This window comes from Myodes glareolus, chromosome 10 (assembly GCF_982192425.1).
Source record: "Myodes glareolus chromosome 10, mMyoGla1.1, whole genome shotgun sequence".
NCBI classification, from domain to species: Eukaryota; Metazoa; Chordata; class Mammalia; order Rodentia; family Cricetidae; genus Myodes; species Myodes glareolus.
In genome coordinates, this window is record NC_142035.1 from 4,601,031 (window position 1) to 4,628,295 (window position 27,265).

General features: G+C 48.7%; 1 protein-coding gene and 1 long non-coding RNA gene across 2 annotated transcripts in view; one reads left to right on the forward strand and one right to left on the reverse strand.

Annotated features, from left to right (window-relative positions):
* LOC125404970 (neuroendocrine secretory protein 55-like) overlaps positions 1–8,247 on the reverse strand; it is a 50,303-nt gene extending 42,056 nt beyond the window's left edge. The window contains exon 1 of the mRNA XM_085696933.2: positions 7,350–8,247. Within this exon, the coding sequence (XP_085553059.2) occupies positions 7,392–8,231 (840 nt within the window). The 5' untranslated portion in view covers positions 8,232–8,247 and the 3' untranslated portion in view covers positions 7,350–7,391. The remainder of the gene's footprint in view (positions 1–7,349) is intronic.
* On the forward strand, positions 6,398–26,966 carry LOC125404972 (uncharacterized). The gene is made up of 6 exons (XR_015739004.1): positions 6,398–6,473; positions 8,240–8,445; positions 9,502–9,643; positions 11,458–11,527; positions 25,447–25,638; positions 26,665–26,966. It is a non-coding gene; the product is annotated as an uncharacterized LOC125404972 (long non-coding RNA).
* Positions 26,967–27,265: the final 299 nt, after the last annotated feature.

Below are 27,265 nucleotides of genomic sequence, written 5' to 3' on the forward strand. Positions count from 1 at the left end.
TCCCCCTCTCATTTTCTTCTAGTTACTGAGCAAGTGAGCTGAATGAGAGGGGCTAAGTGCTGAGGCTGTTGTATGCCAGCAGCATGGCTCAGGAGGGCCCTGCAGACAGGCCAGGTGCTGGAGCAGCTGAGCAGCACAGGAGGTAACTGGACGGCCTGGCCAAGGATGGGAGCCCAGGATGGTAAGAGCTGGAGGTGGCTAGCATGCAGATTGACGGGGGGCACCTTGTTGGGTTGGGCAGAGTAGTGAGCCTGTGGAGGCTGGTGAATTTGCTGAGTTAATACAGAAGTGTCTGTGTGACGAGTTGGGAAGAATCAATGTTGGGTGTTGGGAAGAGGGGAGCACCTGAGCTGGGCCTTACCCTACTAGAAATGAGGTTTTTAATGGTCTCCCCCATTATAACTATACACTAGCAAAGGATCTTTTTTTCTCCCCATTTATTTGTGTGTTACACACGTGTGTGTGCGTGTGCCCATGTGGGGGTTAGAAGATAACTTGCAGGGGCTGGTTCCCTCCACACTGTGGGTGCCGTGAATCAAGCACCTTTGCTTACCCATCTCACCAGCTCCCTAACAAAGGATGTTAAATATCTTTCCCTTTCCAGTTGACTTTGTTATAGACAAGGGAGGAGGAAGCTATTCAGAGGTGTGAGTGAGAACAAGGAGAGCAGGTTGGCGCCAGTCGTGAAGCAAGGGAGGAGGAAGTCAAGACAAGCGAGTGCCCAGACAGGGCTGAATAGGTGTGAGGAACCAGAGCTAAGCTGGGGGGGGGGGGGGTCTTGACCTCATCCACATGCGGAACGTGCTAGAGTGGAAGGCTATGGGGAGATGGTTTATCAGCCGGAGAACAGGATTTGCTGTATTAGAAAAGCGTGAACGTATTACTCATGCTTCCATTAGACTCTGCTTTTCTGAGGAAAGGCAACTTGTTCAGTGCAGCCAACCCACATGCCCAAGTGAGAAATCAGATGTCCTTTTGAAAGTAAGGGCAACTGAAACTCCCTCAGCCTCACTAACCTGAAACCTTGTGGTCCCTCTTTCCTGTGATACCCAGGCTTTCAAAATGTAAGACTTGTGGTGTTTGTTTATGGCCAGCAATTGTGTTTCTATGTACATTTTAGGATTTTTTTTTCCTGCCTAAAGCCCAAGGCCCATCCAGATATCCTGACTCTGGATTCTTCCCTTAGCCAAGTAGAGAAGGCCCCTTGGAAGGCAGAGAGGTAGAGTGAGCAAGAGGAAAGGGGGCAGCAGCAGGAAAAGCAAGCTCATTGGCACTGAGGCTCCTTTTGGTTTGTGACTTTGGGGAAGGGGCAGCCTTCTCTGCACAACAGCTCTTGTTTGTACCATTGGTTTTCAGGTAACTGACACAGGAAAAGAGAAAATTAAAAAAAAGAATTCAGGTAACCACTAAGTTTCTAAGCTTCCCAGTGACAAAGGTTTTCTGAATGCTTGCCTTTAAGACTTGGAAGCTGTTCAATCAATTACTGTTCAATTAAGACTGCTGCAGCCCCCCTTTCCCTTCTAGAACCTCTGCCAGTGTTGGCCGGTGGAGGCAGCAGCAGCTTACTGCTCTCTGCAGAAGGGGCTGCAGAAGGGGCTGTGTGGCTAGCTTTTGAGGCAAATGCTAATTAAAGGAAAGATGCCTCTATCAGATAGGGCAAGATACTGGACTCGGGACTGATGTGGGGCGGGTATTAGGGGGATGAGATGGTGTTTATGAATCCAGCCCATCAGCTCTGGATGAAATAAAGCTCAGGGGTTCAACCGCAGCTGCCTTCTTTGTAGCAGGGCCACCAAATCGTGCCTCAACCTGTCGTGCCTCTGCTACTTGCAGCCACCCACACAAGGTGTCCACACAGTGCTACGGTTTCTTTGTGCAGGACAGCTAAGGATGCTGCGGACGCTATTGAGGGAGGGGTACCTATTCCAAATGAGAGGCAGCACCAGGGCAAGGCTGCTAGTGGGGGTGGGGTGGGAGGTGGGATCCTGCATCCTGGAAGGCCGGTTTAGTGGAAAGGCTATTTAAGATTTCTGTAACTCCTGGTGGAAATTCCAGGCACCCCGAGGGCTTCTGGGGCCTAAATGCTATTTGAATTTAAGGGGAATGGTGTATTTCACCTTCTCACACAACCTCAATTACCCAAAGCAAATTTTCCTAACGAAGTCTAATTGGAGCAACAACATAAGCCAGGACACTCAGACAGCTCTTGCCTTGGGGGAAGGGGAAACCTGCCAGCTTCTGCTGCCCAACAGTCTTTGGGTCTCACTCACAAGTCTGAGAGTGGAAGCCTCAGAGGCTGTCCTTCCTAGAGTCAAAACCCAATGCTCAGGTTTTAAATTGTTAAATAAGATTACTGACTTTTAAGTCTTTTTGGTTGATGAATTTGAGATATTTGTTTGAAAACTCCGTTCTGTAGATAAATTAAGTTGAAATTCTCGTGCTAGTTGAAAATTCTGTGGGACTATCAGGAGACAGTGATTTCAGGATGGCCATCTGAAGTCCTCATTAGTGGCCATCTTTGGCTATTAGAGGTGACACCTGCTCCTTGTTGCACCTGGTTTTAACTCCTTCGGTTGCCAGAAACTTGCAGCCAGCCATTATCTGATTGTATCTTCAGCCTTTTTCTTCCTAATCCCTTCAGAATACTTTTGCATAGTCATAAATGTACTGTTTTGTCACCTCCCTCCTAGTCTGGCTCCTTCCTGCTTCTTTACTCCCTGTAATCTCACTACCCTTTTTGGGTTTTTTTTTTTTTTTTGTCTTTCTCAAATTTGCCCCAAATTACTGCCTCCAGCCATCCCTTGTTCTTGAGTTATCCCTGGAGCAGCCACATCCCCTTGCCAATGTTTAATGTTCTTACCCTAAAATATACCCATAGTAAAAAAAACAGGTTCTGCCTATACTTGAAGCAGTGTAGGCAGCTTCCTTGCTCCACTGTAGAGGTGTCAAGTCGCCACCCCCGTAGGGAGTCCTGCCTCTGCTGGCTGAGTACCATGTGGCTCTCTCTACAAGCCAGACTCTTGGATTTAGAAATCCAAGTCTCTAGGTTGTCTGTGTACTCTGGCTTGCCGGCTACATGAACTATCCTGCCTCCTGATTTTGGTGGGGCCACCCTATCAAATAGATTTTGAGAAAAATACTCGTAAAATTGGACCCTTCCCCTTTGTTTGTGTGTGTGTGTGTGTGTGTGTGTGTCTGTGTCTGTGTGTGTGTGTGGCTGAAAAGGAACTAAAACATAAAATAAATTGTAACAGTAAGCCAGTCACTTAATTTGTAGAAGCCATTTTGGGGAGAAGTGTTTGCTTTGTTTGCCCCAGGCAATAGAGCCAAATTTGGCATGTGTCTGTGCATGCATTTTTGTTTATGTGTCTATTATTTTTCTGCATGTTTTGTATGTGTGGTGTGTGTGTGTGAACTTAGCTATTACCAGACTTTGCAATACATAAAAAATGACGTAGTACTAAAATTTTATGGAGAGAGGGACCACTAAAGAAAAGCGGGGGGGGGGGGGGGGGGGAGGAGGAGTGAAAGGCGTGCTCGCCCACCTCAGCTAGACAGAGCCTCTAAGCTGTCGTTATCTAAACTGCAGTTGTCAATCGGCTGTCCCGGTGCTTTACAGCCGGCCGTCCCCTGCGGGGAATGCATTGTAGACACTAATCTCCAGGGGAGAATGCAGGGAGTGGACTCTCAAGAATGCCTCCACCCACACAGGACGTAGTGAATCCTGCATCCGCCTCCTGTCCTCTTAATTCATTTTTGCCACGAGCTGAGAAGCATGTTTGATAAAACTAATATTAGACCAACACAAGTCAGACTTCTTCACAGCTGTTGCTTTTTAGTTAACTAAATTTGGGAGGGGGCAGTAGGGAGGATTAAAGCCAGTAAATAGGGTGGGATAGAGGCAGTCTGGGCTATCCCAGTATCTTTTGCCTTTGTCTGTGATTCTGCTGCCCTGTCTGGGTTTTGGGATACATCCCTCACTGTGGGTGAGATTAGAAGTGTAACTTGAGTACGTTTCTGGGCATTATTTTAGAGGGGAGCAATATTTGAGTTGACATATGACGTCACTGGTCTCTGGCTCTGCTGGATTAGATTTTCATGATTTGTGTTTGTGATAGGTTGCCACCCTGTATGCCCCATGATCAGTGACAACAGGGAGAAATTAAGTAAAATCCATACATTTAAAAAAAAAAAACTTTATTCTTACCAGTACTGCTGTTTCAAATTTCTTGTTAACCGAACACAACTGCTGCAATGAAGGCTAAAGGAGCAAAGGTGGCAAACAGTTCCAGAAGAGAAGCTTTAGCTGCAGATGCATGAAAGCAAAGCCAAACAAAAAAACCTTCGAGCCTGTTCCAGAGTTCACATCCCTATCTCAGTTTCGAATGCTCATAAATATAAGTCTTATTGTTAAACTAAAAAAATACTTACATCTAGGTTTTTGTCATCACATAGTATTTGAACGCGCCACATAAAAGAAAGGTACTTAAATTCAATGATTAGAGCATTCTTCCTCTATAGAAGCAAAGTTTTTCCATTAAGCAAACGATTAATGCAGTGAAGAACCCTAAATATTATGGCACAGAATTTTAACTAGCTTTGCTGCCGCCCCCACCCCCCATGGCTGGGATCTACATGGTCGGGATCGGGTTTTCCCAGGGTTAGTCTCCCTCAGCTACTCTACCTCTGTTAAAGGAAAAGCCAGTCCATTCAAATGCTAACCCCGGCTTAACCTCGTAAGACAAAGGGCCAGTTAGGAAGCTAGGGAGCTGGGAATGTTTGAGAACCTGCTAGAAAAGCCCCTGGAAAAGGAAAGAAAGTAGCTGAACTCCACTGACTGGAATCTCTATTTCACAGAAAGTAGACTTGAAATGTGTGTTTAGCAAAACCTTTCCTTGTGTGGGTGGTGGGTAGGTGCTTTCCCAAGTGTGCTATACTCCTATATGCCCCCTGGGCTTTTTCTCATGAAGTCAGAGTAGCGCTAGGAAGGGGGAGGGCTGTGCTGCTGGGTAGCAGGCTGGGGTGCAAATGCATCTGCTGTGACAGGTAGTGCTTGAAGATTATTGAGACACAGCAAAATGCGCCTTCCTGTTTGGGTGCCCCGTGTGTGAGCCTGGCATACTGCTCAGCTAGGCTTCATTGTTGCTATTGGTTTTTTTTTTTTTTCTATTTTGTTTTGTTTGTTTTGTTTTTGAGACAGGGTTTCTCTGTTTAACAGCCCTGGCTGTCCTGGAACTGGAGACCAGGCTGGTCTTGAAGGCAGAGTTTCATTCGCCTCACAAACCCCTCCCCCTCCTAGTGCTGGGATTCAAGGCATGCGCCACCAAGCCTGATTCTGGGCTTCTTTTTAAAGGAACAACGTAGGTGAGGTGGGGGCTATAAGGACTGAAGACCCTTTTAAAATTTTATTCATCCAGCAACAAGGCAGCATTCTAATTTAGCTAATAAAGAGCCAACTCTGACGGAAACACTTCTTCCCGTTGGAGAAGACACGCTGAAAAGCGTGGCATCTCCACCTGTTAACTAGAAACCTGTTGCTTGGTAAACTCGAGCTACCAATACATCCCCAGATAAAATGGCACCTAACGTCAAGAAAACGTCACCATCATCGAATTATCCTGTCGAGAATTTTAACTTCAGAAAGATGAATTTCACGCTTTCAACCCAAAAGCCCCCACTTCCTTTTCGCAGCCTCCCCGCGCGTCCTTTCCCCACTGCTAACAAACCAATTCCCTACATAGATAAAGACGCGATTAGCCGCAGTGCGCACAGCCCACCCCCACTTAAGTTCTGGGGACTGCGACGCCATCCCAAGCAAAGAGGGTAGGTCCTGGAAGGAGACTACGTAATGCATTCCTTCTAGCACTGCTCTCTTCGGAGCGCAGGAGCCCAGCCGCCTTTGATTTCAAGCCTTAAAAAGCATTCCTTAACCAGATTTTCCAAATCATCCCATCAAAGTAACTCAAGCCCCCGCATACCAGACGCTCGCACTTTGGGGGGAAAAATGTTTCCAAATGGGTGAAAATCAGTAGGTGCGTTTTACTTTTTATCAGCCTTTCCCGCGAAGGTTGGCGAGGAAAACATTCCTACGTGTGTTACGTGCTTACGGCAGTTTGGGAACTATCACTGACTATCACTGGCCATCTCCCCTCGGGTTACGGATTCCAAATACAGCTCCACCCGAGCTGAAGATGACCACCAGTATTGCTGTAGCGCATCATCCCTGTCTCCTCTTGGTTCTAAGCACAGAATCCGACATCTTGGGAAGTGGCACGATCTTTGGGGACGCCTTGGAAGGTGTCCAAGTGCTATCCACGACCCCCTTACTCAGCCTATGCCTTGATCCACTTTATCTTTCTGCCCAAGACCAGTTGATACCGCTCTCATTCCTTCTTCCCAGCCTCTAGGACCTAGGCGCACAGCGTCGGACCTCTCCAGACAAGTCTGATCCGCCCAACCAGCTGCACCAAAAGGTTAGCTATGTCCCGCTATGATCCTGTCCGTGCTGCAAACGCGGCTTGCCCAAAAGGGCACCCCTAAAGGCCCCTATACCTACACTGTGTTCCCTCCAAGCACCATTCACTAGTGAAAGACGCCTATCTGTGCCGGAAGGTTGGCTCTGGGGCGCACAGGAGAGGTGCGCGCGCTCCTTTTCACGATCTCTGGCCTCCGCAAACCTCCAGAAGTGAGCGGTGTTGGCCAAGACTGCTTGCACGGCGTGAGAGGCACTGGCTCCAGGGTCCCGCAGCTACGAAATTGGCCATTCCGGGACCCGATTTCCAGGCCCCGCGCCGGCTGAGCGCACGTGCGATTTTGATCTGGAGCCTGTAGGCTCCAGAGTTCTAATCCAATCCCAGCGCAGTTAGTTACTTTCCGCGCATTGCAACAATGTAGCTATGGCGCAGCAGCTCTCAGATCGCCCAAGTTGGCGCGCGCCCCTCCATAGATCCCAGTGGGCTCTAGCCCAAGCCAACTCCAGTGCTGCAGGTTAACCTTTCTAGGAGGGAGGAAAAAAAATCGTAGCAAACAAGTGACTTACCTTTGCCGTTTAGGTATGCGTTTCCAAACTTGGGGCACTCTCAGAATTCAGTGTTGCACACCGGGTTCCAGCTCGGGGACCTCAGGTTGTCTCCAGCGAGGCATCAGGAAAGCCTCGCCGTCCAACAAACCTTTGGCCTCCCAAGCGCCCCTGGGTGCCCTGAAAAAAAATTGAGGAGCCCTCTCTTCTTTCCCAGGGTGCGGTCTAGGCTGATTAGTGGACACCGCTCCCTTCCCACCTTGCTCCCCACCTGTCCCCTTTCTCCCCACTGCACTGTCTCAGGGTCCCCAGTTTGGTCAGGTCAACTAACCTTTATCCATGAAAACAAGGAGAATCTGGACGGAGTCACCCATTAGTGACGCCGGATGGGGATGGGCCCCTTTCTGGGAGGGGACTCCGGGGACTGGTCGCGGCGGCGGGCGGGCTTCCTGGTCTTGCAGCGGCGGGGCTGCCTGGCCTCCTCCTCCTTGCGTTCCTCTGACTCCTCGGGGTCCCGAGGATCCTCGTCTAAGGGCTCGCGCTGGGGCTCCTCCCCCTCGCTTGCGCTCTCGGGCTCCTGAGTGGTGGGCTGCGTACGACTCTGGGAGGCGTCGGCGCTCTGCAACTTCAGAGCTTGCAGACGCTGTGTGAGAGACTGGTTGAAGGTGGCACCTCTGGGGCCGCGTTCGTCCTCGGGCTCGGTCTCAGGCTCAGTTGTAGGGGCGGTATCAGATTCGCTCTCTAATTCGGACTCGGACTCGATATCAGACTCGGACTCGGTCTCCGACTCGGTCTCCGACTCGGTCTCGGTCTCGGTCTCGGTCTCGGTCTCGGTCTCGGTCTCGGACTCGGTCTCGGACTCGGTCTCCGAATCGGTCTCGTAGTCAATGTCTGGGTACTCCAGGCACTCGGGGCGGGCTAGCTCAGGTGCTGGCTCCTCGTGCTCGTGGTCAGACTCGGATTCGGGGGACTCGGGGAGTACCTGCGCAGCAGCGGCGGCAGCGGCGGAGCGGTGGTGGGCGTTAAGGAAGCTCCGACGCTGGGCAGCACGCTGCTGGGCACGGGCGTTGGAAGAAGCTAGGGCGCGGAGGAGAGCGATGGAGCAGGAGAGCCAGAGGAGAGCGGTGGCTGCCCGGCGGCCGATGGGCGGGCAGAGGTCGTTGTAATTATGGCGAGCTCGGCGCCACTGCTGAGCCCGGGACCTGCGATCCATTCTCCTAGGTGCTCAATGGGAAGCCGACTCACCCTCTGGCTCTGCAGAGAGTGGCCCCACTGCGCAAGAACAGCTGGAGCCGAAAAGGATGAACCTTATGAGGTGAGAAGCTGGGTCCGGAGACCCCAGTCTCACCTCGGGGAGAAAAGAAGAGATGCACTTACCTTCCCGACCACTACGAACTTTCTGCAGCTCCGCGCCTCAGCTTGCGTCTGTAAGTAAAAGAAAGGGATAGGTAAAGGACAGAGAAGGATTGTCTCCTCCGGGCTCCTCTCGCTAAGTCTCAGACTCTTAAGTCTAAGACTCCGAGAGGTGCCTCCACTGGTCCTCTCATCTGGGAGAGGATAGAGGAGACTGAGGCGAGATGGGGCAGTGTGGCCCTATAAAGTTGCGCGGACTTCTGCCGGGCATGTGCAGTAGAGAGGTGGGGGTGCCTCCCCGCTAGCTGCGCGGTGGCGCATAGCCTGTGGCGCAGACCCTAGTGGGCCGGCAGGTGGCAGGCGGGAACCTTGTTTGAGAGAATTTGGCCAGAGCATCGACGTTTGGGTGGGGGGGGCGGATGCTAGCCAGTTCTAATGAGCGAAGCGAGCAAGATAGCCACAGGTTAGCAGTCTCGAAGCTGAGTGTGGATTTCTTGCGGGATTTATCCCACTCCTCAACTTCTCCTTGCACAGCGGAAAACCAGGACGCAAAATTGCGAACATTCTCTAGAATGAGGGTTCATACATGAGTTTTAATGACCCAACACCAGGTATTCTCCAAGGGCTTGATGGTTTGAGGGATCGGAACCTCAAGTAGCCATTAATCACGACAAAGGTGGCTCATTTTGTCGGGGCTGTTACAGTAACTGTAATTAGAACAGCTTCCAAAAAGTAGTCACCTTGTCGACAAACAAGCCGTCGCTCAAGAAAGGCCCCCCGCAGCTGTAGAGGTGGGAGTTTGCGGGGCGATGGCTAGCTGATGGTGAACTCTGCTTCACTGAGGTGTGCTGGAAGACCGTAGGAAGCCGAGAGCGACCAGGAGAAGGCCCTATAGCCGTTACTCTTGGGCGGATTTTTAGGGTAGTTACTGAGCGCAAACTGATAGATTTCAGCTGAAGAGGGTTCAACCACCACCACACTTGAGTTCCGGCACAGGCGGAGCTCTGTTCTAGGTGCTGAATATAGCGGCGAACCCCAGCGGGTCTTGGATTAGAGGAAGGGTGTTGAGGGGGTTAATGTACCTTAAGCAGAGCTTCAACTCACTCTTTCAACATCGTTACTTCATCCAGCTCAGATCTTACATGAGAAAAGCAGGTGCATGAAACAGAACATCATGGCTAGGGGGCGGCCAGAGACCACTAGATCGTGGTACTGGGCTCCCGCAGGCTAAGGAATTGGAGGTCCTCAGCCCAGGAAAACCTGATGAATTAGGTAAGTCCCGGGAGGGGACGGATCACAGATTCCTGTGGTGGGAAGTGGGAAGTTTTCAGGTTCCACCTGCGTGTGACCACCGCTGGGGGTGGGAGGTTCATTTATTTTGCCTTGCTGTTTGCTAAATATGGAGGGTTTATTTTGGGGGGGGTGTTTTGTTTTGGCCACAGAGACAAACAGAGCTGTGTTCCTGGGATGCATAAAGTCCCAGGAGGGTTATTTTACATGGGACACATGTCACAGGTTGGGCTGTTTTGTTTTTGGTTTTGTTTTTGTTTTTCTTGAGTCCATGTGAAGAAATTCAAAGAAGAGGTTCTGCTGCCTCTCCAAACTCTGCTTCCCCAGGATTCCTTCCTGGAGGTGGAATTCTCAGTCATGTCCTAAACCAGTGCTGTCCATGGGTCACTTACCCTCATACCCTCAGCACCAGACTGATTAAAGCTTCCAGATGCTCTAATTAAGGGCTTAGTAAGAGCCCAGCCACTGGGGATGGGTTGAGGATTTTGTTTCTGTCCTTTGGCTGTGTCTGTAGTGCATCTTGTGGTCCAGGAGTTGATATGTTGTTAGCCCTGAAGTGCTAACTGCTTTGGTAGAGAGGGTTGGTTTAGCAAAGCTCGGAAACAGCGTGGGACTGTATTCCAGCTGTGACCTGCTGACTCTAGGGTACTGCTTGGGAGACCCTTGTTGGGGTTTTGAGACCTAGGATCCCCTTTCTTGCCTGGTGGGGAATGTCTGAGGGGTCTGACCACTTTCACATGCCTATCCCAGTTTTTCAATTAGCACAGCTCTGCCAGCAAGCGTATGGTGCACAGAGACGTTGGTCAAACTGATTTTAAGGCACATTGAGGGAGCACTCCGGGCTGTGTGGGTGCTGGTAAATGCCCTTTTGATGGAAACTGATGCCAGCTGTCAGCAGGGAGGTGGGTTATATGGGTTATGGTTCTTTAACGTATGGAGGAAAGTGCCTCATTTTTCAGATGGAGTGCTTTATGCCCGTAACAGAGATGCAGCCCAAAGCCAATTCACTAATACCAATACACTGAGATTGCCTGCATTATTAAAAAATATGTATTACATAATACATATTTTTGGACTAGGATTCTGCATTAGCAATGCTCTTTCTTTGCAAGATGCATTTTAATCAGTCAATGGACATTTAACAAAACACTGCATTTTCAAGCCCTGGTCTTAGGTATAGTTACAAATTCATTTCAGCATGTGCTCAGCACCGATTCCAGGAGAACAGGGGCTGCACTGAAGACAGTTCCATCTTGCACTTAGTGCTGAGGTCGAGCAAATGGATCTGCACAGAAAATGCTCTTTAAAATGACTTTAAAAAGTGCTTGCTGCAGAGTGAATTTCAAAAGGGACCAAGTAGGTGATGAAAGACCTTGGTTGTTATCAGGCTAAGAACAAGGGCTCTCTCTGTGTCTGCATGCTCTGCCAGAGGCAGACTCCTAAACCAGCTATACAAGAAAGCAGTTTCTAGTTCATTAGAGTATCATACAGTGGGGTTTTATTTGCATGTGTTGTGAAGGGGATTGTCCTGTGGAAGAGGCTTCAGAGTCCCTTTCCATAGCTCCAGAGGGTGGTGTTTATAGAAGCCTACAACCCAAGGAGGAATATTCTAGCAATCAGGGCTCTGAAGTGGAATGCACTCTGCAAAGGACAGATGACCACGTTCTGGAGATGTTTCCATGGTACTCGGCAGCAACCTTCTTTAGATGTTGTCCCTCCCAGGGGTGGGAGTGGGGTGGGGGAGTCTATAGGAGAGGGGTTGGGGCCTCAAACCTTCCATTTTGCTTCTGTTTCAGAAGACTTTGAAGATGCCTGCTGCTTGCTGACAGAAAGGAGTGTTTGAATGGCAGCTTTGAGACAATCCAGGTAAGCACAAATGACCCCAGCGGCCTGTCTTGGAGCTCCTGTACGCCAGCAGGCCTCTGAGGCTCTTTGCTCTACAACACTCCCTTTCTGGAGCAAAGACATTAGTCAGGTCCATCTATTAATTACATTGGCCTTCTTTGCCTCCCCTCCTGGAGCTGTCTCGGAAATTACAAATGAAATTGGCTATTTAGCAATCACAAATTGAGTCACTTCTATGACCAAGACACTATTCCTGGCATTGTGGGGAGATCGAAGTAAATGAGGATGAACAATTCCTGCCATCCAACAAAATGCAGATCAATATGAGATGTCCCCCAATATTCACAGACTACCAGTGGGCTCAGAGTAACAAATTCTACCCTGGTGAATGAACAGGGCAGGGAGGCTGAGAGCCAAACTTGGAACCATAGGTAGAGTTCTTCCAGTCCTGGGGCCAGGGCTGACTGTTGATCTCCATTTGTCTTTTAAGACCTAGTTCAACCAAGATTTTTTTTTCCCCCAAACTTATGAGATTGCTTCCATTCTACCTGTTCCCATGTGCAAAGCAATGTGCTTGTTGCTCTCGGTAACAGGTGAGTCATGTGAGTCTGGAAAGGCTCGCGGGCTGTTGTCAGAGATCCTGCAGGCACCGGCACATTCTCCAAGACGAGACTTAAGATGGAGTCTGGGTTCTGCTCTGCCTGGCAAGTGGGTCCCGTCTCTCTTGAGCATGTTTTGGACAGTCGCTGGAAAGGACTATTTTTGGAGATGGAGGGCTTTTCAGACTCTCCTTTGGAGAGAGATGAATTGAGGGACTTTGAAGTGCGCCCCACCTCTCTCTGTGGCTCAGCCCCACTGGGAATTTGGCACAGGGCCCCTCCCTCCTGTCCTCCAAGGGGACTAGACACAATGCGGGAACATTGGGTTCCTCTCTCCGGGCGCTGCTTTGCTGTTACTCCAGCTGCTCTGATCCCCACTGGCTCTCACCAAGAGAAATCATGAAAACTCCAAGCTCCTGCTCTTGTGATTTAAGGGGGAAAGGCCAGCTAGAGCCAAAAGGAAACAACAGGAGAAATAGCCTTCTATAGGGTTCTGTCCTGACCATTATAGAGCTCATCTGGACTGCTCTGTTGGGAAGAAGATGGGGTCAGAGCTGGACACATCAACCCTGAGGAGACTTAAAGTTGCCCCTTCTTACCTTCTGCTTTATGCAGATCAACACGCACACACACACACACACCCCACAGTTCCTTATGTCTTTCTCTCTTCCATGAAATCAGTGATTAACTCAGGAGCCAGAGAAGTGCCCAGTAGCTCCTCCCCTCACAGGAGCTGGATGTACAGGCCCTTCTGAAAAGGGAGCCTCCTTGTTTGGGTCTTATCCCTGGAGCTTTTGGACTTGCTTTCCACTGTAGATGTCAGGAGTGGGCTTTACCCACATCCCAGCATAGAGTTAGAGTTAACTCGTCTACTCTTCCAGCTGAGACACCAGTGTAAGAAATCACTAGCTTAGAGGTTTTGAATGTTTTGAATGTCTTCTGCCCCAACTTCTGCCTGGAACTGGTGTCTTGGGGTGGGAATATTGCTGGTTGCTAGGGATCTGGTTGTCCAGAAAACCCTTGGCTCCCAGCCATGCCTTTGTCCAACCTTCCTGAGTATCTCAGTGCCCCACCCCCACCCCAACTTCAACCATCGGCACAGACAGAGAGCCTCAGAGTAGTTTTCATCTTGCCTGGGGTTCTGACTCAGTTTTCAGACCTGGGGGGAGGGGAGAGCTAGGGAGCCTCCAGTTCAGAGGGAGGAAGCCCTCGGTGGTGTCATGGTTCCGGTGCATACTCACAGACTCCCTGCAGCTTGAGCTCTCCCGCCTGTGATTAGAGCAGTCTCACATGTCTAGTCCCAAGGTTGTGGTAGGTGGGGACTCTTCCTGTATGTGCAGAGTGAAGTGGAGAAGTGAGGCAAATGAATCTGGGCTCTGTAGCCAGCCTGTCCTCATAGCTGGACAGATGGGCCTCATGCACAGGGCTTACTCTAAGTTAAAGAGGGTTCTGAGGTATTTGTTTATTATTTTTTACTTGGTTTTGTTTTTCAAAAGCAGTCTAGTAGACATCCTATCCTGCCTTGTGCCCCCAAGGGTGCAGTCCACTCCCCAGAAGCTGCACAGGCATGCTTGTAGATGTGCGATCTATGCCAGGCCCCCTTTAACCTGCCTTTGTCCTTCCAATGGCCACCTTTCTCTGTGAAACACACTGAGATGTTGAACCGGGTCACTAATGTACAATGTTAAGGTGACGTGGTTCCTAGTGGGACCCATGAGGACTTGGCATGGCATACAGTGAAGCCTTCCTTAGAGGACTAAAATGTAGGTCTTTGGTCCAGAAATGAAGACAGTGGTCCCAGCCCTCACTGCTGTGGTGAAAGACCTTCATTAATTGTAGGCCTCTCCTCATGTTGGCCATGGCTTCCCTCCTTGGCCCATCTTTCGTCTGATAAAAGGAGTTAAAACCAGAAAGCTTGGGTGGATGCTAGCCACTGTCCCATGGGAAGGCCCCATGGTGCCTACTGGGTGTCCACCTGAGACCGGCCTGCACAGCTTCCCTCCTGCACACTGGATGCATAATTAGAGAACAATGTGGTTAACTCGCTGCCTTGCAGCTGTTGACTGCCAGTGCTCCAGGAGTGAAAAGCTTGAGATGGGCCTTGGAGACTGGGAATTGAGAAAGACTGCTTTTCCCCAGGGTCAGCAAGTCTCCACCTTGTCCCTTTGAAATGTTCTGATCTCTCTGTTATGAAAAAGAGAAAGAAAGCCTTGCTGTCTGGGCCAGGCTAAGAGGCTTTGAAGGACGTTTCAGCCCTCTGAGTGATGATGCATCGTGTGGTCTGCACTTTTTTATTGTGATCTGTTTTATTCCTATTGAGTTTGTTAAATTGTACATCTTCCTGATGCTTTCCTCAGTTGGTTTATAGCCAGGCAATCGTTGTTTTATGCTGAGTTTTAAGACCTGCCAGAGCCTGTGCCTTCCTCCTGGATACTAATTCCCAGCTCTCTGATAGTTTTGCCCATTTATTTTCCTATACAAATTTAAAAACCATTTTTATCAAGTTCTATAATAACCTTGGTGATGTTTTGCCTGGAACTGCATAAAGTCTATAAATTAAATGAGGAAGCACTGTGGTCTCTTCTGCATTAAGTCTTAAGCCTGGAGTCTAGTCTCTTCATTTATTCAAATCTTTCTCACATTAAGGGCTTTTATTTTCTTTATACAATTTGAATGTAAAATGTGGTATTTGATCCTTGAAGAGGTGGCACAGGTAGGTTTCTCAGGCATTTGATGCATTGTTTTGTGAACGGGCTGGCTGTTTTTCATTAGATTTCCGGGCTGTTGATAACATGTTCATGGGATGATGCTAGTTTCTGTACAGTTTCCTCAGATTCTGCTACTTCCAGAATGGACTGATTGATGAGGCCCCCAGTGGCTCCCCAGTGCATGCTCAGCTGACTCTGGAGGGGAGGGTGGAGGGCTCAGCTCCTCCACAGCTCGCCCAGCGCTGGTCTGAGGGTGAGGACTCTCCCCTGAGCTCTCTCCACTCAAACTGAGTTGGGAAGGTGCTCACCTGACTGGGGCTACACAAACCTCCCACCTTTTGGGATTTTGTTGTTGTTGTTGCTTTTTCTTTTTAGAAGGACAGGAAATGATAATTAGAAGTTTGTATGGGAGTGTTTGTTTTGCCTTAAGTTTTTGGATATTTTAAAAATAAGTAGGAAATGTTTTAAAAATCAAACTGAATTTTACCACTCCCCCAACAATTTAAAATCGAGCTGGTGTTAGGGCACGAAAAGAACCTTACCAAATGTAGGGACTAATGGAATTCCTGTGTTGCATCTGCTGATGGTGTCAAACTGCTAATTAGCAGGTGAAACTATAGACATTCACAGTCTCAGGAGACCAAACAGCGCACTTCTGGGTGACAGACAGGTGGGGGAGGACTAAAGAAGAAATTAAGAAACTCCTAGAAGAAAGTGGATAAAAACACAACAAACCCAGTCACTGACACCAATGATGCATTTTGAGAAAGAGTTTACAGCTCAGCACCTCCTTAAGGAAGAGCAAGGTGGCTTAGTCTGACTTCAGTTCCAGAACCCATGTGGCCAAGTTGTCCTCTGACCTCTGTACATATATGTGTGTATGTGTGTGTACACACTAGATAGATAGATAGGTAGGTAGGGAGAGAGAGAGAGAGAGAGAGAGAGAGAGAGAGAGAGAGAGAGAGAGGTGGGTGGGTGGGTAAGTAGGTGTTTAAAAAGGATCCTCAAAATTCTGAATGAATAGCTCTGTGATGCACGTCAGGGCCTTAGGCAAACGTGACCAGTTAATAACCAGAGTGAGTAGCCCAGAAACAGTTGCACTGGGACAGAAAAACAAGCAAAGAGCTAGTTTAGTTTCTGGAAAAGATAAGTAAGATTGGCACGTCTTTAACCAGACTGACCGAAAGAAAGGGATAGAAGATCCAGTTGATAAGTTTAGATTTGACGGTGCAGGCCCTAGAGCCGAAGCAAGGGGATCCGCAAACCACATGCGCAGGGCTTAAACACGTATTCCACCCATCTGGGAAATCTAAAGAAATTGATTCTGAATTTTCTTCTTTGAATTCAAAAAGAAATCTTGATTTCTAGTGTATGTGACTGACCACTGTTAAACTCAAATGAGATAAATAATTTAAGCAAATCTATACTGAGCACTGGTGCTGGTGTCACGTGACTAAAATAGTCTAGGCTCAGATGAGTTCACTGGGGACCCAAGACCAGCACTTCTCAAATTCCTCCATAGAACAGGAAGGGAGAAACATTTCCAAACTCTTTAAGAAACCAGTATTATTGAGATGCCAAAGCTGGAAACACACATGCAAATTATAAACCAATTTTACATGGTTGTAAAAATGCCCAACAAGATATTTGCAAGGACTTGTGGGATGGTTCAATGGATACAAGTTTGTTGCCCAGCCTGGGGACATGCCCATCCACCCACCCACATATTGAAAGGAAAGAGCTGAATTCATCCTTGTGTGGTCCTTCCTCCATTAGTCATGGCACAGGCACAGCCCATACACATAAGGCACAAATAAATTTTTTAAAATTTCCAACCAGATTCAAGAAAAGATCAAAAGGATGCCTCATCACAATGACATAGGTTTCATTCCAGGGAAGCAGGGATAACTCAACACACAGAGATCTATAAATGTGACTTGTCATGTAAACGAACTCATGAGGTCACTTGAAACAGTGCAGAAAAGATTTGTGTAAGCTCCAACATCCCTTTAGAATAAAAGTCCTGAAGAAACTTGGAGTAGGAGGAACTTTGCTTGACATAATAAAGGCCATATACGGCAGACCTGTAGCCAACATTATACTATAAATGGAGAAAATTCCCAGTATTTCCATTAAAATATAACACAGAAGCATAGGGGTGCCCCCTGCTTCTGCCTTTATTTGGTATGGTATGTAAAATCTTAATTAGAACACTGAGACCAGAGAACAAGCAGGTGCATCACTCATAGGAAAAAGTCAAAGTTTTGTTTGTAGGTGCTATGACTCTACACAGAAGGCCTTAAAAGCTCACCAGAAAACTCTGAGAATTACCAACACTATAAACACAGCAGCACACACCAAGTCATACAAACCATAGTACTGCAGTGACAAACACCAAGGATGAAACCAGAGACATGCGTCTCCAAAGTGCCCTACAACCCTTGCAAGGGTCTTTTTTTTTTTAAGATAATTTTTGTTTTTCAAGAAAATTTTTTTTCCTAGCACCGCACATTTCATTTAAAATTTTAATCTGAAATCTAAAAATCCAGAACTTGCAGCCGAGTGCCATCTTGGGCTTTGGAATTCAAATCTTTGGTAAATCTGGGCTGCTTTTCCTTGAGAATTATTTTGCTATTATTCTTCTAGATTGGTCTAGTCTATCAGTTCTCAACCTATGAATCATGACCACTTTGGGAGTGAACAACCTTTTCACAGGGATCACTTAAGAACATTAGAAAGCAGAAATTTGCATTATAATTCACAACAATAGCAAAATTAAGTTATAAGGTAACAACAGAAATAATTTTATGTTTGGGAGATTACCACAACATGAAGGACTATTAAAGGGTCACAGAGTTAGGAATATTGGGAACCACTGCCCTAGTCAGTGGTTTAATTAGGCTGCTGTTTTTATCCCTCCCCCCAATTTCTTCACCCTTCATTTATGGCTCACTATGTTATATGAAAGAAAGGGGGGGGTGTCTCCAATGAGAACGCAAGGGCTCAGCTCCTTCTGCTTATTTTAAAGAGCTTTTTCTCTACAACTGTGGTGTTTTGTTTTCTCAGTGTTAGGTAGCTGGTGTTAATGGTGATGGCACCAATAATGGTGGCGGCATTGATGGTGGCAATGGTGGGAAAGGTCAAAAGAGTAGAGGAAGAAATTCAGTGACCTCAGGCAGGAAGTCAGATGCTGCCACGTTGGGTTGTCTGTATGAAATACACCTCTAATTTTCTTTCAGTGAGGTTTTTGTTTTGTTTTGTTTTTTCAGACAGGACTCAGGCAATAGAGTACAAAAGAGCCAGTATGAGGTTGGATGCCGGTGAGCTAAAGCAGACACCGCCTCTCCTCTACATGCAGTGGGCATCACACTGCAGAGGGGCTCCTTTGCAAGGAGCCTGAGGGCCCTGAAAAGGGTTGGAAACTATCCTGTACTTGTATATGTCAGGGGATGCTTTTCTGGGAAGGTATCCTTGAACACTTGAGCTGAGACAGATGGGACAGTCAGTCCCAGCAGAGGGGACGGGGCAGTCAACAGAGCTGTAGAACACAGGGATGAGTCGGTCTGGAGGCCATGTTGAATGGTCTTCATTGGTTGAAGCCCTTACTTACCCTGGTGACTAGGAGGTGTCTAATCAAGTTTGTTTGAAAGCTCTGGTATCAGGATTGGAAAGTAAAATGGAAAACCAGAGTTGGTAGTACCTAGGTGTAGCCAAGAGAGTTAACTCTAGAAATATATAAAATGGGTGGTGGTAACAGTCACAAGGCTTGGGGACAACATGGATGTGCCAAGGGGAATGTGTGACCCTTTCATTGAGCAAAAGAAATGGGGAACACATCTATGTGTGTGATAACAGTACCTCTCACGTTTCCACATGCTGAGCCTGCCTTAACCTGGGGATCTAGAAGTACTCTTTGGCTCCACAGGAAAAGGCATCAGATGATGCAGAGATGTCTGAATCTGGCCCTCAATGGAGATGCTCTGATGGACGTAGAGGAAACCTCGTGCCAAGGAGCCACCTCAAGGGGCGCTCCATATTGTGTCTAGCTTCTTGGACTTCCACAGAAGTTCTAGAAATGGAAGGGACCAGAAAGATCAAGTCTTAGCTGCCCTTAGTTTATCCTCTAGAACACAAGCAGGGAGAACCAGCTTGTAGGCTGTCTTCCTAGACTGAGCTCTGTCTGTCTCAAACTTGCACGCACCAGGTGAAGAGTCTTCAAGTGGAGACGGAAAGTGAGCCCAGGCTCACATGCCAACCCTCTTGATATCAGATCTATTTTTTGTCCACAACCAAATGGACAGTTCATGATTCCACATTCCTTTCTTGATCACTTTAGAACTGACATTCCACTGGCTCCTTATTGAAGGAAGCAGGAGCTAGAAGTGCCTTGGAGGCTAGAAATAGAACCATACCATGCCCCGGGTAGTCAGGCCTAGCCAAGTCCACACGACAGCCAGAAGGACATGGCCAAGGTGAAAACTAATGTAGTTTAGTGACATTTTTTTTTCTGTTGGCAATTCAAAATCTATATCCAGCTCTAAAAGCACCAGTTATTACTTAAATTGCACCACAAACTGTGGAGTTGAGGTGCGAGAAAGGCGAGCGCCTATATTCTCTCAAGATGTCTGCCCCATGAACCCATGGCAGACCAGAAGCTCTCCCAGGAACATACAGTTGTCTAAATGATATGTACCATCTAATAACCCCACAGTGCCACGCAGAGCTAATGCTCACCTCTGTGCCCAGAGTCTGCGTGGGAGAGGGCTGGGGTTGTTTGCTTTGCCTGTGGGGCCGGGTGTGACCTGGGTTTAATCACTCTTTAGCCACAGAGAAGTGTTAAAGTGTGCAGCTTGGATTTCAGAGCTTTGTGTGAAGGAAAAGGGAGGGAAGACACGGGTAGGGTGGTGGAGGGTGCTCCTCTGGGGAAGGGGGTGATAGTGGCAGCTACTCTCTAGCTTGTGGGTTCATTTCCTTTCCTCTAGTCTTGATGGTGACCCCTGGAGCACCCATAACAATACTCTGCATAGGCTTGTGCCTTCCTCCTGTGATAGCACTGGAGCCCAGAGGAGACCTCCCCTGCTAACCCTGGATCCAGACATTGAAGCTGGGAAAGGCCATCATTAAAAGAATGCTCCCCCCTTTAGGCATCAAGGTCCCTGTCTCCCTCTGCCTCTCCCCATATACTTCTGAGCTAGTCACAGTGTAAGTGGGGCTACTTTATAAATGCCATGTGACGCTCTAAGACATGGGTGTAGAGAAAATAAGAGAATGTGTTATCTTACTACTCTTAATGCGTTTAGCAGAGAGTGACTTCACTCGCCCACGGCTCCTTTACTCTTTTTTTCATCATTTATTTGTGTATGTGGGTGTGCCCATGTACAGAGGTCAAAGGGCAGACAGTTTGTGGGTTCTAGGAATGGAGCTCAGGTTGTGAAGCTTAGCAGTAAGCCCCGATGCTGGGTGAACTGTCTCACCAACCTTCCCCTGACTTTCAGGCCAGATGAGAGTGTGTGATCAGGTAGTCTGCACTGGGGAGGAGGAAGGGCTCCCTTTCCAATAAGTGTAATTGCAACCAGGATAAATGACTTGGGCCTATTTTCCTTCCTTGACATTTGCCTCCTAGTAATACATGGACAGAAGTCATCGTCTTGAGGGACTTGGATGTGACATTTGCTGTCACTGTGCATGTTTGCACTACAGACAAAGCAGCCTTATCATAGGAGCTGCCCTTGTCCTCGGGCTCTGGTGAGCTGCTTCCTAGAGTACCGTGTGCCAGGGCCAGCTCTGCTTCTGGCCAGGGTCTCGTCAGTCTCATAGGATGACATCTGTCCTCAAGGCCCTTTGGGTTTTCAGGATTCTGGTGGAAGGATGTAGACTTCTTTCACTTTATGTTGTTTGTCTGCGATGCCAAGATTTGCCTAAAAATACTGATTTGTCTTGTGGCCCAGGACTCCTTGCACAGAGAGCCAATCATGCCTGCATGATGGACCAGAACTATTCACAGTGAGCATGACATGCACCTGACTGGGCCTAGTCCCCGGTCACAGGGGCTCGTGACAGTATTTTTAAATGCTAGGCTCTCTCTCTCTCTGTCTCTCTCTCTCCCTCCCTCTTTCTTTCTTTCTTTCTTTCTCTCTCTCTCTCTCTCTCTCTCTCTCTCTCTCTCTCTCTCTCTCTCTTTCTTTCTTTCTTTCTTTCTTTCTTTCTTTTTTTGTTCCTGGTGCCAGAGATAGAATCCAGGGACTCGGGCATATGAGGCAAACACTCTACTACTGAGCCACCATCACTCTCTGCCCCCAATGCTAAAATTTAAAAGCGTATGTTCAGCTTGTGCCCTCAGGTCTGGATTAGTTGGAGTCATCTTGGATTATCTGGGGAGTAGGTAGGGTGGGGACTTCACTCTTCTCTTCTCTCCATATATCAAGAGGTGCCCAGGAAAGGCCTCTGTGTACAGGTCTCTTAGTTTTTCTAGAATCCTGTTACCATGTGCACATTCTTAAGCTTGTTAAGGAAGTTTTTAAATACACCCAGGTGGAGGTGAGGTCAACAAGCCGAGGATGGCCATGGTAGCCATCTGTGTGTCCACCTTTCTGCCCTGCTGACTGGCACCCTTCCTCTCCTAGAGCCCTGCCAGGTGGGTCCAGAACGCACAAAGCTCGCTTGTGGCAGTGTTGGACAGCAGTGGCTTTCCCTGTTCTCAGTTTATGGTTATTGCCCCTTCTTGGTTCTTTGGGTAAGGTGAAGAAGCCCATCTTCTTTTCCTTGCAGAGAGCTGATAGGGAACTTCCAAACACTTTCCTCCTGTGCTTGGTGACATGTGCCACTCAACTGGGTTGGGCACTACCTAGGGCCCTTAGGCGGTTGTAAGCCCCAGGACTTCCTTATAACTACTTCTTGCATTGGGAACCCCTTGAAAGAATTTGGAGAAATTAGTCTTTGGCAGTCTCTGTTTTTGTCAAGGCCAGTCAGCACATCTAAAGCAGCAGGCATTCAGGCAGGTTCAGCTGTGCTCTTTTTGGAAGAATGTATGGTGGGGACATTTGGAATCTACATGATGACAGTTGTCACTGCCTGTGGAAAGAGTTCAGCTCAGCCAGTTGGTAGGCCTCTTTGTATTATATTAATAGCAGGGCCATGGGGCCCACTGGGGTTGGGAGCCAAGGAGAAGGGGACAGCTGTAGCGGACATCACACCATGCTCTAGGCATGTGCTTCCATCTTACGGGCATACAAATGGCCCGCACCTTGTCCTGCCGCTCAAAACACCCCCAGTCCCCTGCTTGACTTCTCCTTATAGGGGCAGGAATGTGGGGCCATCCATGGGGTGAAGGAGCCAAATTAAGATAGGCTGACTGAAAAAGGGTTGAATGGCCTGAGCTGTAGGTCAGCAAGCAAGTGTGCTGGGAGCCAGGCGTGCGGAGCCAAGCAAGGCAGCAGTGTCCAGGCAACTGGGAGTATTGGGTCCTATGTGGCAAGGGGAGGCAGGTGGTTTTAAATGTCATAGGCCAAATGGCAGCTCGGTTGGCAGCAGAGTGGAGCGATGGGATTTGGAGGACAATTTTGCTATGCCTAGATATGGTCAGGAGAATGGGGCAGGATTAGGGCCTGGGCACTACCTAACCTGTGAATAATGAATAAGCTGGAGGTGCCAGGGACAGGTGAGGAACACTGAAGCAAGTGCAGGGTCTGAGGGCAGACAGAACAGGCTGGAGTAAAGAGGGTAGAGCTCTCAGGGATGGCTGGGGTCAGGGAGAAAGCCTATGGATCGGGCCCTGTTCTGGTGTTAAGGAGAAATGAATGCTAAACTCAGTACCCTGTTTTCTTCTCTAGGACTCCAGGCAAGAATCTGAGTGGGTTCAAAGTGAGATCGACCAAGCCCTGGGCCTCAGAAAGAAAGCAATAGCCCTGGTGATAAAAAGTATATTTGAACACCCACCATTGTAAGGTAGCGTTAGAGACCACCTCCCTCAGTCCTAGTCATCTAAGTATGTGATGCTACAGCCACACATTTTCCTTCTTCCTTTCTTGGTCTGGATAATAATAGCTCATTGACTAGTGTTTAAGTACTAGGTTTTTACCAAAATCCTCAGATATGTAACTTAAGACATAGAGGAACCTCTGGTCTTCTGGACCCGCCATCCGCCTGACCACAGATGGCCATGGGCAAGGGGCGACTGCCCCCTGTTGGTCCACTGAGATACCTGCTGTCACCCAACCCTGTCACTCATCTTAAAGAGGGAGCCTCTGCCTTTTCTGAAGTACAGAGCAGCTGTTCTTGTCCCAGGAATACCGGGCCCTTGTAACAGGCGGATACCCTGCAGCTGACCTTTTGGTCTAGGAGGCCTAGGGCTGGATCATTGACACAGACTGTGTCTGCAGAGGGGAAGGCCAGGGGACTAGAGAATGAGTTTTCATGGAGGCCTTGGATAGGCTTAATAAGCCAGCATGGCTGCCCAGTTCCCTCTTTGTGACTCCTTAGTAACCTGGCCTGTACCAGAGTTAGGTAGTTACCATGACAACATAACATCTGTGCTGTCTGCCCCTGGGCCTCCCTCCACTCCATCTGGGTAGGGCCTGGCCTGGCATAGAAATGCAGAGACATCATCAAGAAGGTCCTGAAATCTGGAGCTTGCCTCTCAGCACATAAGCAGATGAGAAGAAGGGGTTGAGGCTGGGGAAAGGGACCCTTGGGTGGGTATCAGGTAGCCCCAGGTTCAGCTCTATTCTTATCTCTCCTGGGTTTCCTTCATTTCCTTGACTGTACAGACTTCTCCCCAGCTCACTCTTGCTTCTTGGAAGAAATGGTAGTATGAAAAGAGCGCCGTTTGCATGCTCCCATCTCCTATGCTGCGTCCTGTGGCACCGTGGTACCTGCTTACTGCTCTGCGCTCAGTCTTGGGTATTCAGAGGCCCTCATTCTTATTGACCTGTTTATAGTGTCTGCAGTGTGGAGTCCTGGGCCTCAGGGGCACTATATGTTCATTTAATTACTGAATCTTCATGGCAACTCAAAGAGGAAGCTTAACTACAAGAGAGGTCCTGACTAGCCCAGGGCCACACAGGTGGAAAGGCGCACAGCCTAGCGTCTAACTTAGGAGGTCAGTTGACTTCCAGAGCCAGTTTCTCAAACACTACTCTCTGCTGCTTGTTGGAAACGGAGGGTCCTTTGAGGACAGTCCAAGAGGAGACTGGAGCTGAGGTGATGTCAGGCCCTCAGGAGCCTGCCTGCAGCAGGCCTGAGAGGGAGCTGGTGGGAAGGCCCTTGCTTTGGAATGAGCTGGCTGGAGCTGTCCAGAGGTATAAAGAGGGAGGCAGGTAACTTTCCACTCACTCGGGTTGGGGTCTACACTTGAAGCACTGAGGGTTACAGGGAAGAGTGGCAAGGAGATAATTTACCTCAGGTGAGGCCTAATTGGCCCTCATGGTGGTCGTGCTACATGCAGGAGGCAAATGAACAGAAGCTCAAGGTTGACCTGTAGCTGATGACTGTCTGGGCTACCCTAGACCAAGGATTTGAGGGATGTTCACTGAAGCGGTAATGCCTGGGAGAGGCTTCTCTGGGGCCTCACTGGCAGTGTAAAGAGGGGCCCTCATATTTGTGGACTCTTAATTCTAAGCCAGAGCTAAGGCCATAGGCTGAAACAGTTTTGAACAACCACCCCGAGTGGTAGGGAGATCCCAAGGTGACCTTGAGGATGGTGGGGTGCACTTCTAATAGCATTGGCTCAGCACCTTTGAGATCACAGCTTACCTTCTTGGCAGTCTGGAGAGCTGAGAGCTGATAGGTGGGAAACTCTATGTGTGTGTTTGTATGGCCAGCGTCTGGGCCACCTCTCCAGTCCTTGAGGAAGATGGCAGGCTGCTGAGCATCTCCAAGTCAGATGCATTGAGAAGCTGATAACCACAGAGGGGTCTCTATGAGGGGGTCACCTTGATACTCCTGGGACCCCCAGTAAAGCTGTGCTCTTCCTCTGGGGGCTCCAGTGGAGTACAAAGTACCCCAGCCCTCCCCAGTAGGGTATGCACTAAAACACCTTCTCTGAGAGCCTCGGCACAGGATTCCTGGGACCCTTCTGTCCTGAGCTCCTCTTAGGCATGGTACCATCCTCAGTTGTTCAAGCCATGTCACCTGTGAGTGCCTGTGTTTGTTGTCCCTAATGGTGGTGGTTGAGGTGAAGGATAGGCCTCATTGATTCATTTGTTTTTGTCCCTTGTCCTTGCTTTACCGGATCAGCTGGAGGACCATGGCCCTGTCTTGTTCTGCTTGGTCTTTTCTAAACTGAGAAATCACATCTTCAGACTCAAGTTACTGTGCTTGCCTGGGAGAGGGCCCTAAAGAAAAGGGTTCTGGGAACATGATTTGTCTAGGATCATGGACAAAGACCTTGGAAGATGACTTCCAAGCCTATTTGTTGATGACCTGTATTCCCACATTAGAAAAGGACCTGTATTTCCAAAATCATGACTCTTATGTCTCACATGGTCAAACAATAGCCCAAAGATTGCCCATAAATATGTCTTTAAATGGCTGTTTGGCCACTAGGCCAGACATTAAGTCGAAGAACTTTATAACTATGGCCATATCTGTTTTGTTTATGCTGTTAATACTCCCCGCCCCATTTTTCTCTCGTAAGCATCTTTGGAGCCTTCAGCCCTGTGCTTCCTTTGGATCCTTGCCACTGTGTTGTGTGATGTGGAGCCTCACAAAGGCCCCTTCGAGATTGGAAACCTGCTCCACTTCAGTCTCTTGTATGTGGAGCACAACCTTCAATCCTGAAGGGAAGGTTTGCTAAGCAGGAGAGCTCCGGGGAGCTCTGTCTTCTGAGGTAAGAACTGACTATCACCTTACCCAGACCCAGTACTCATGGGGCCTTCTGAGTAGAGAGCTGGGTCCTGCTGGAACATAGATCCAGCAAGGTGGCTCCTTCTCAGAGTTGTGGAATCTCCAGGGCTTCAAGAAACATCGACAGCATTGGGGCCCAGCAGAAGAGGCCCAGGCCTTTGGCAGAGGAGGGCTGTTCTTCCCTTGGATTTTATGACTGGGAGGAACTAGCCTTCTCTCTGCTTAGGAGTGGGCCAACAGCTTCCCTTGTTCATAGCTATCGTGGACTCCAACAGAATGCTCCTGGTTATACACAAAACTTGTCCTCAGAGATCCCCTTCCCCGTCAAGGTAGCTGACTGAGATAGAAAGTGCCAGAGACAGTTGTATCTGGAGGCCACCAAGAAGTGGGAGGGTCCTGCTTCTCGGGCCACCATACTTGCATTTCAAACCCATGACTTCTGAGTCCAGGCGCCTGAGAGGGGGCTTGGCTAGCTGAGCAGGCTGTCCAAGGTTAGTGATCATTTTGGAACCTTGTCCAGAAAGAGACTCTCTGGGGTCTTGGGGTTGGAGAGACAGAGGGAGAACCGGGAGGGCCCAAGAGGGGATCTCCATCCCCATGCAAACAGATCAGCCTCGTGAAAGATAACTGGAAAGGACCTTTCTGGAGGGCCCCCCCTCAATCCTGTTGTGCTCGCTTCAGAGGGTTGGGTGGAGGCTCTCCTGAAGGTGTCTGCAGAGCATCACACTGTAAGTAGACCCTTGTTCTGGGGATTGGCTGCTTCCCTTGACCTGGTCCCTCATGGCAATCTCTGCCAGGCTATTCCAGCCGCGGTTGGTGCCCATGCTATGGCTGGGCGAAGGCACCAGAGACTTTGGGCCCACCCTGTCTGCTATAGGCTGACAGTGTCCTGCTGCCTTCCTGCATCCTTTTCAGGGAGTCTTTCCACCACTCCTGCTTCCTAGCACTAGGCCTTCTGTGATATGGGTGGTTTATTTTTCATTGATGTCCTTTTCTTTCTTTTCCACAGGACTAGGATTGAAGCCAGGTCCACATGTGAGTGCTCTACCACTGATCTACACTGGCACGCCCCCCCCCCCCTTTATTTATTTTGAGACAAGATCTCACTGAGTTGCCCATACTGACTTTAAACTTGGAACCCTCATGCTTTAGACTCTTGAGTAATGGTTATTATAAGCACAAACCACTGTGCCCAGTCTGAAGGGTGTCTTAGTTGTTAACCACCTCTATAAGAGTGAGTTCTGGGGCCCAAACACCCAGTTTTATGAGTTAACACCATGCCTCTCTCCTAATAAACTTGTGAAGAAAGATTGACGGATGTCACAGTCTCTTCTGTTCTCTGCGCGCTGCTCAGCTCTGCTTCCTGGGCTTTAAGGAGTACGAGTGTGGTCCTTTTTTACTTGTTTTGGTTCCTCTGCTTCTAGCACAGACTTTGCTTGATTTTATTTCTTAATGTCTGTTCCCATTTATTAGATTAGGCTCAAGTGCAACAGGATGGGAGCATCTTTCACTGAGAATACAGTAACCCCCTGATGGGATGGGTGGGTACCTGACAGAATGAATGGGTGTGTGCATGGATGGATGGATGAGTGCCTAACTGGATGGATGGG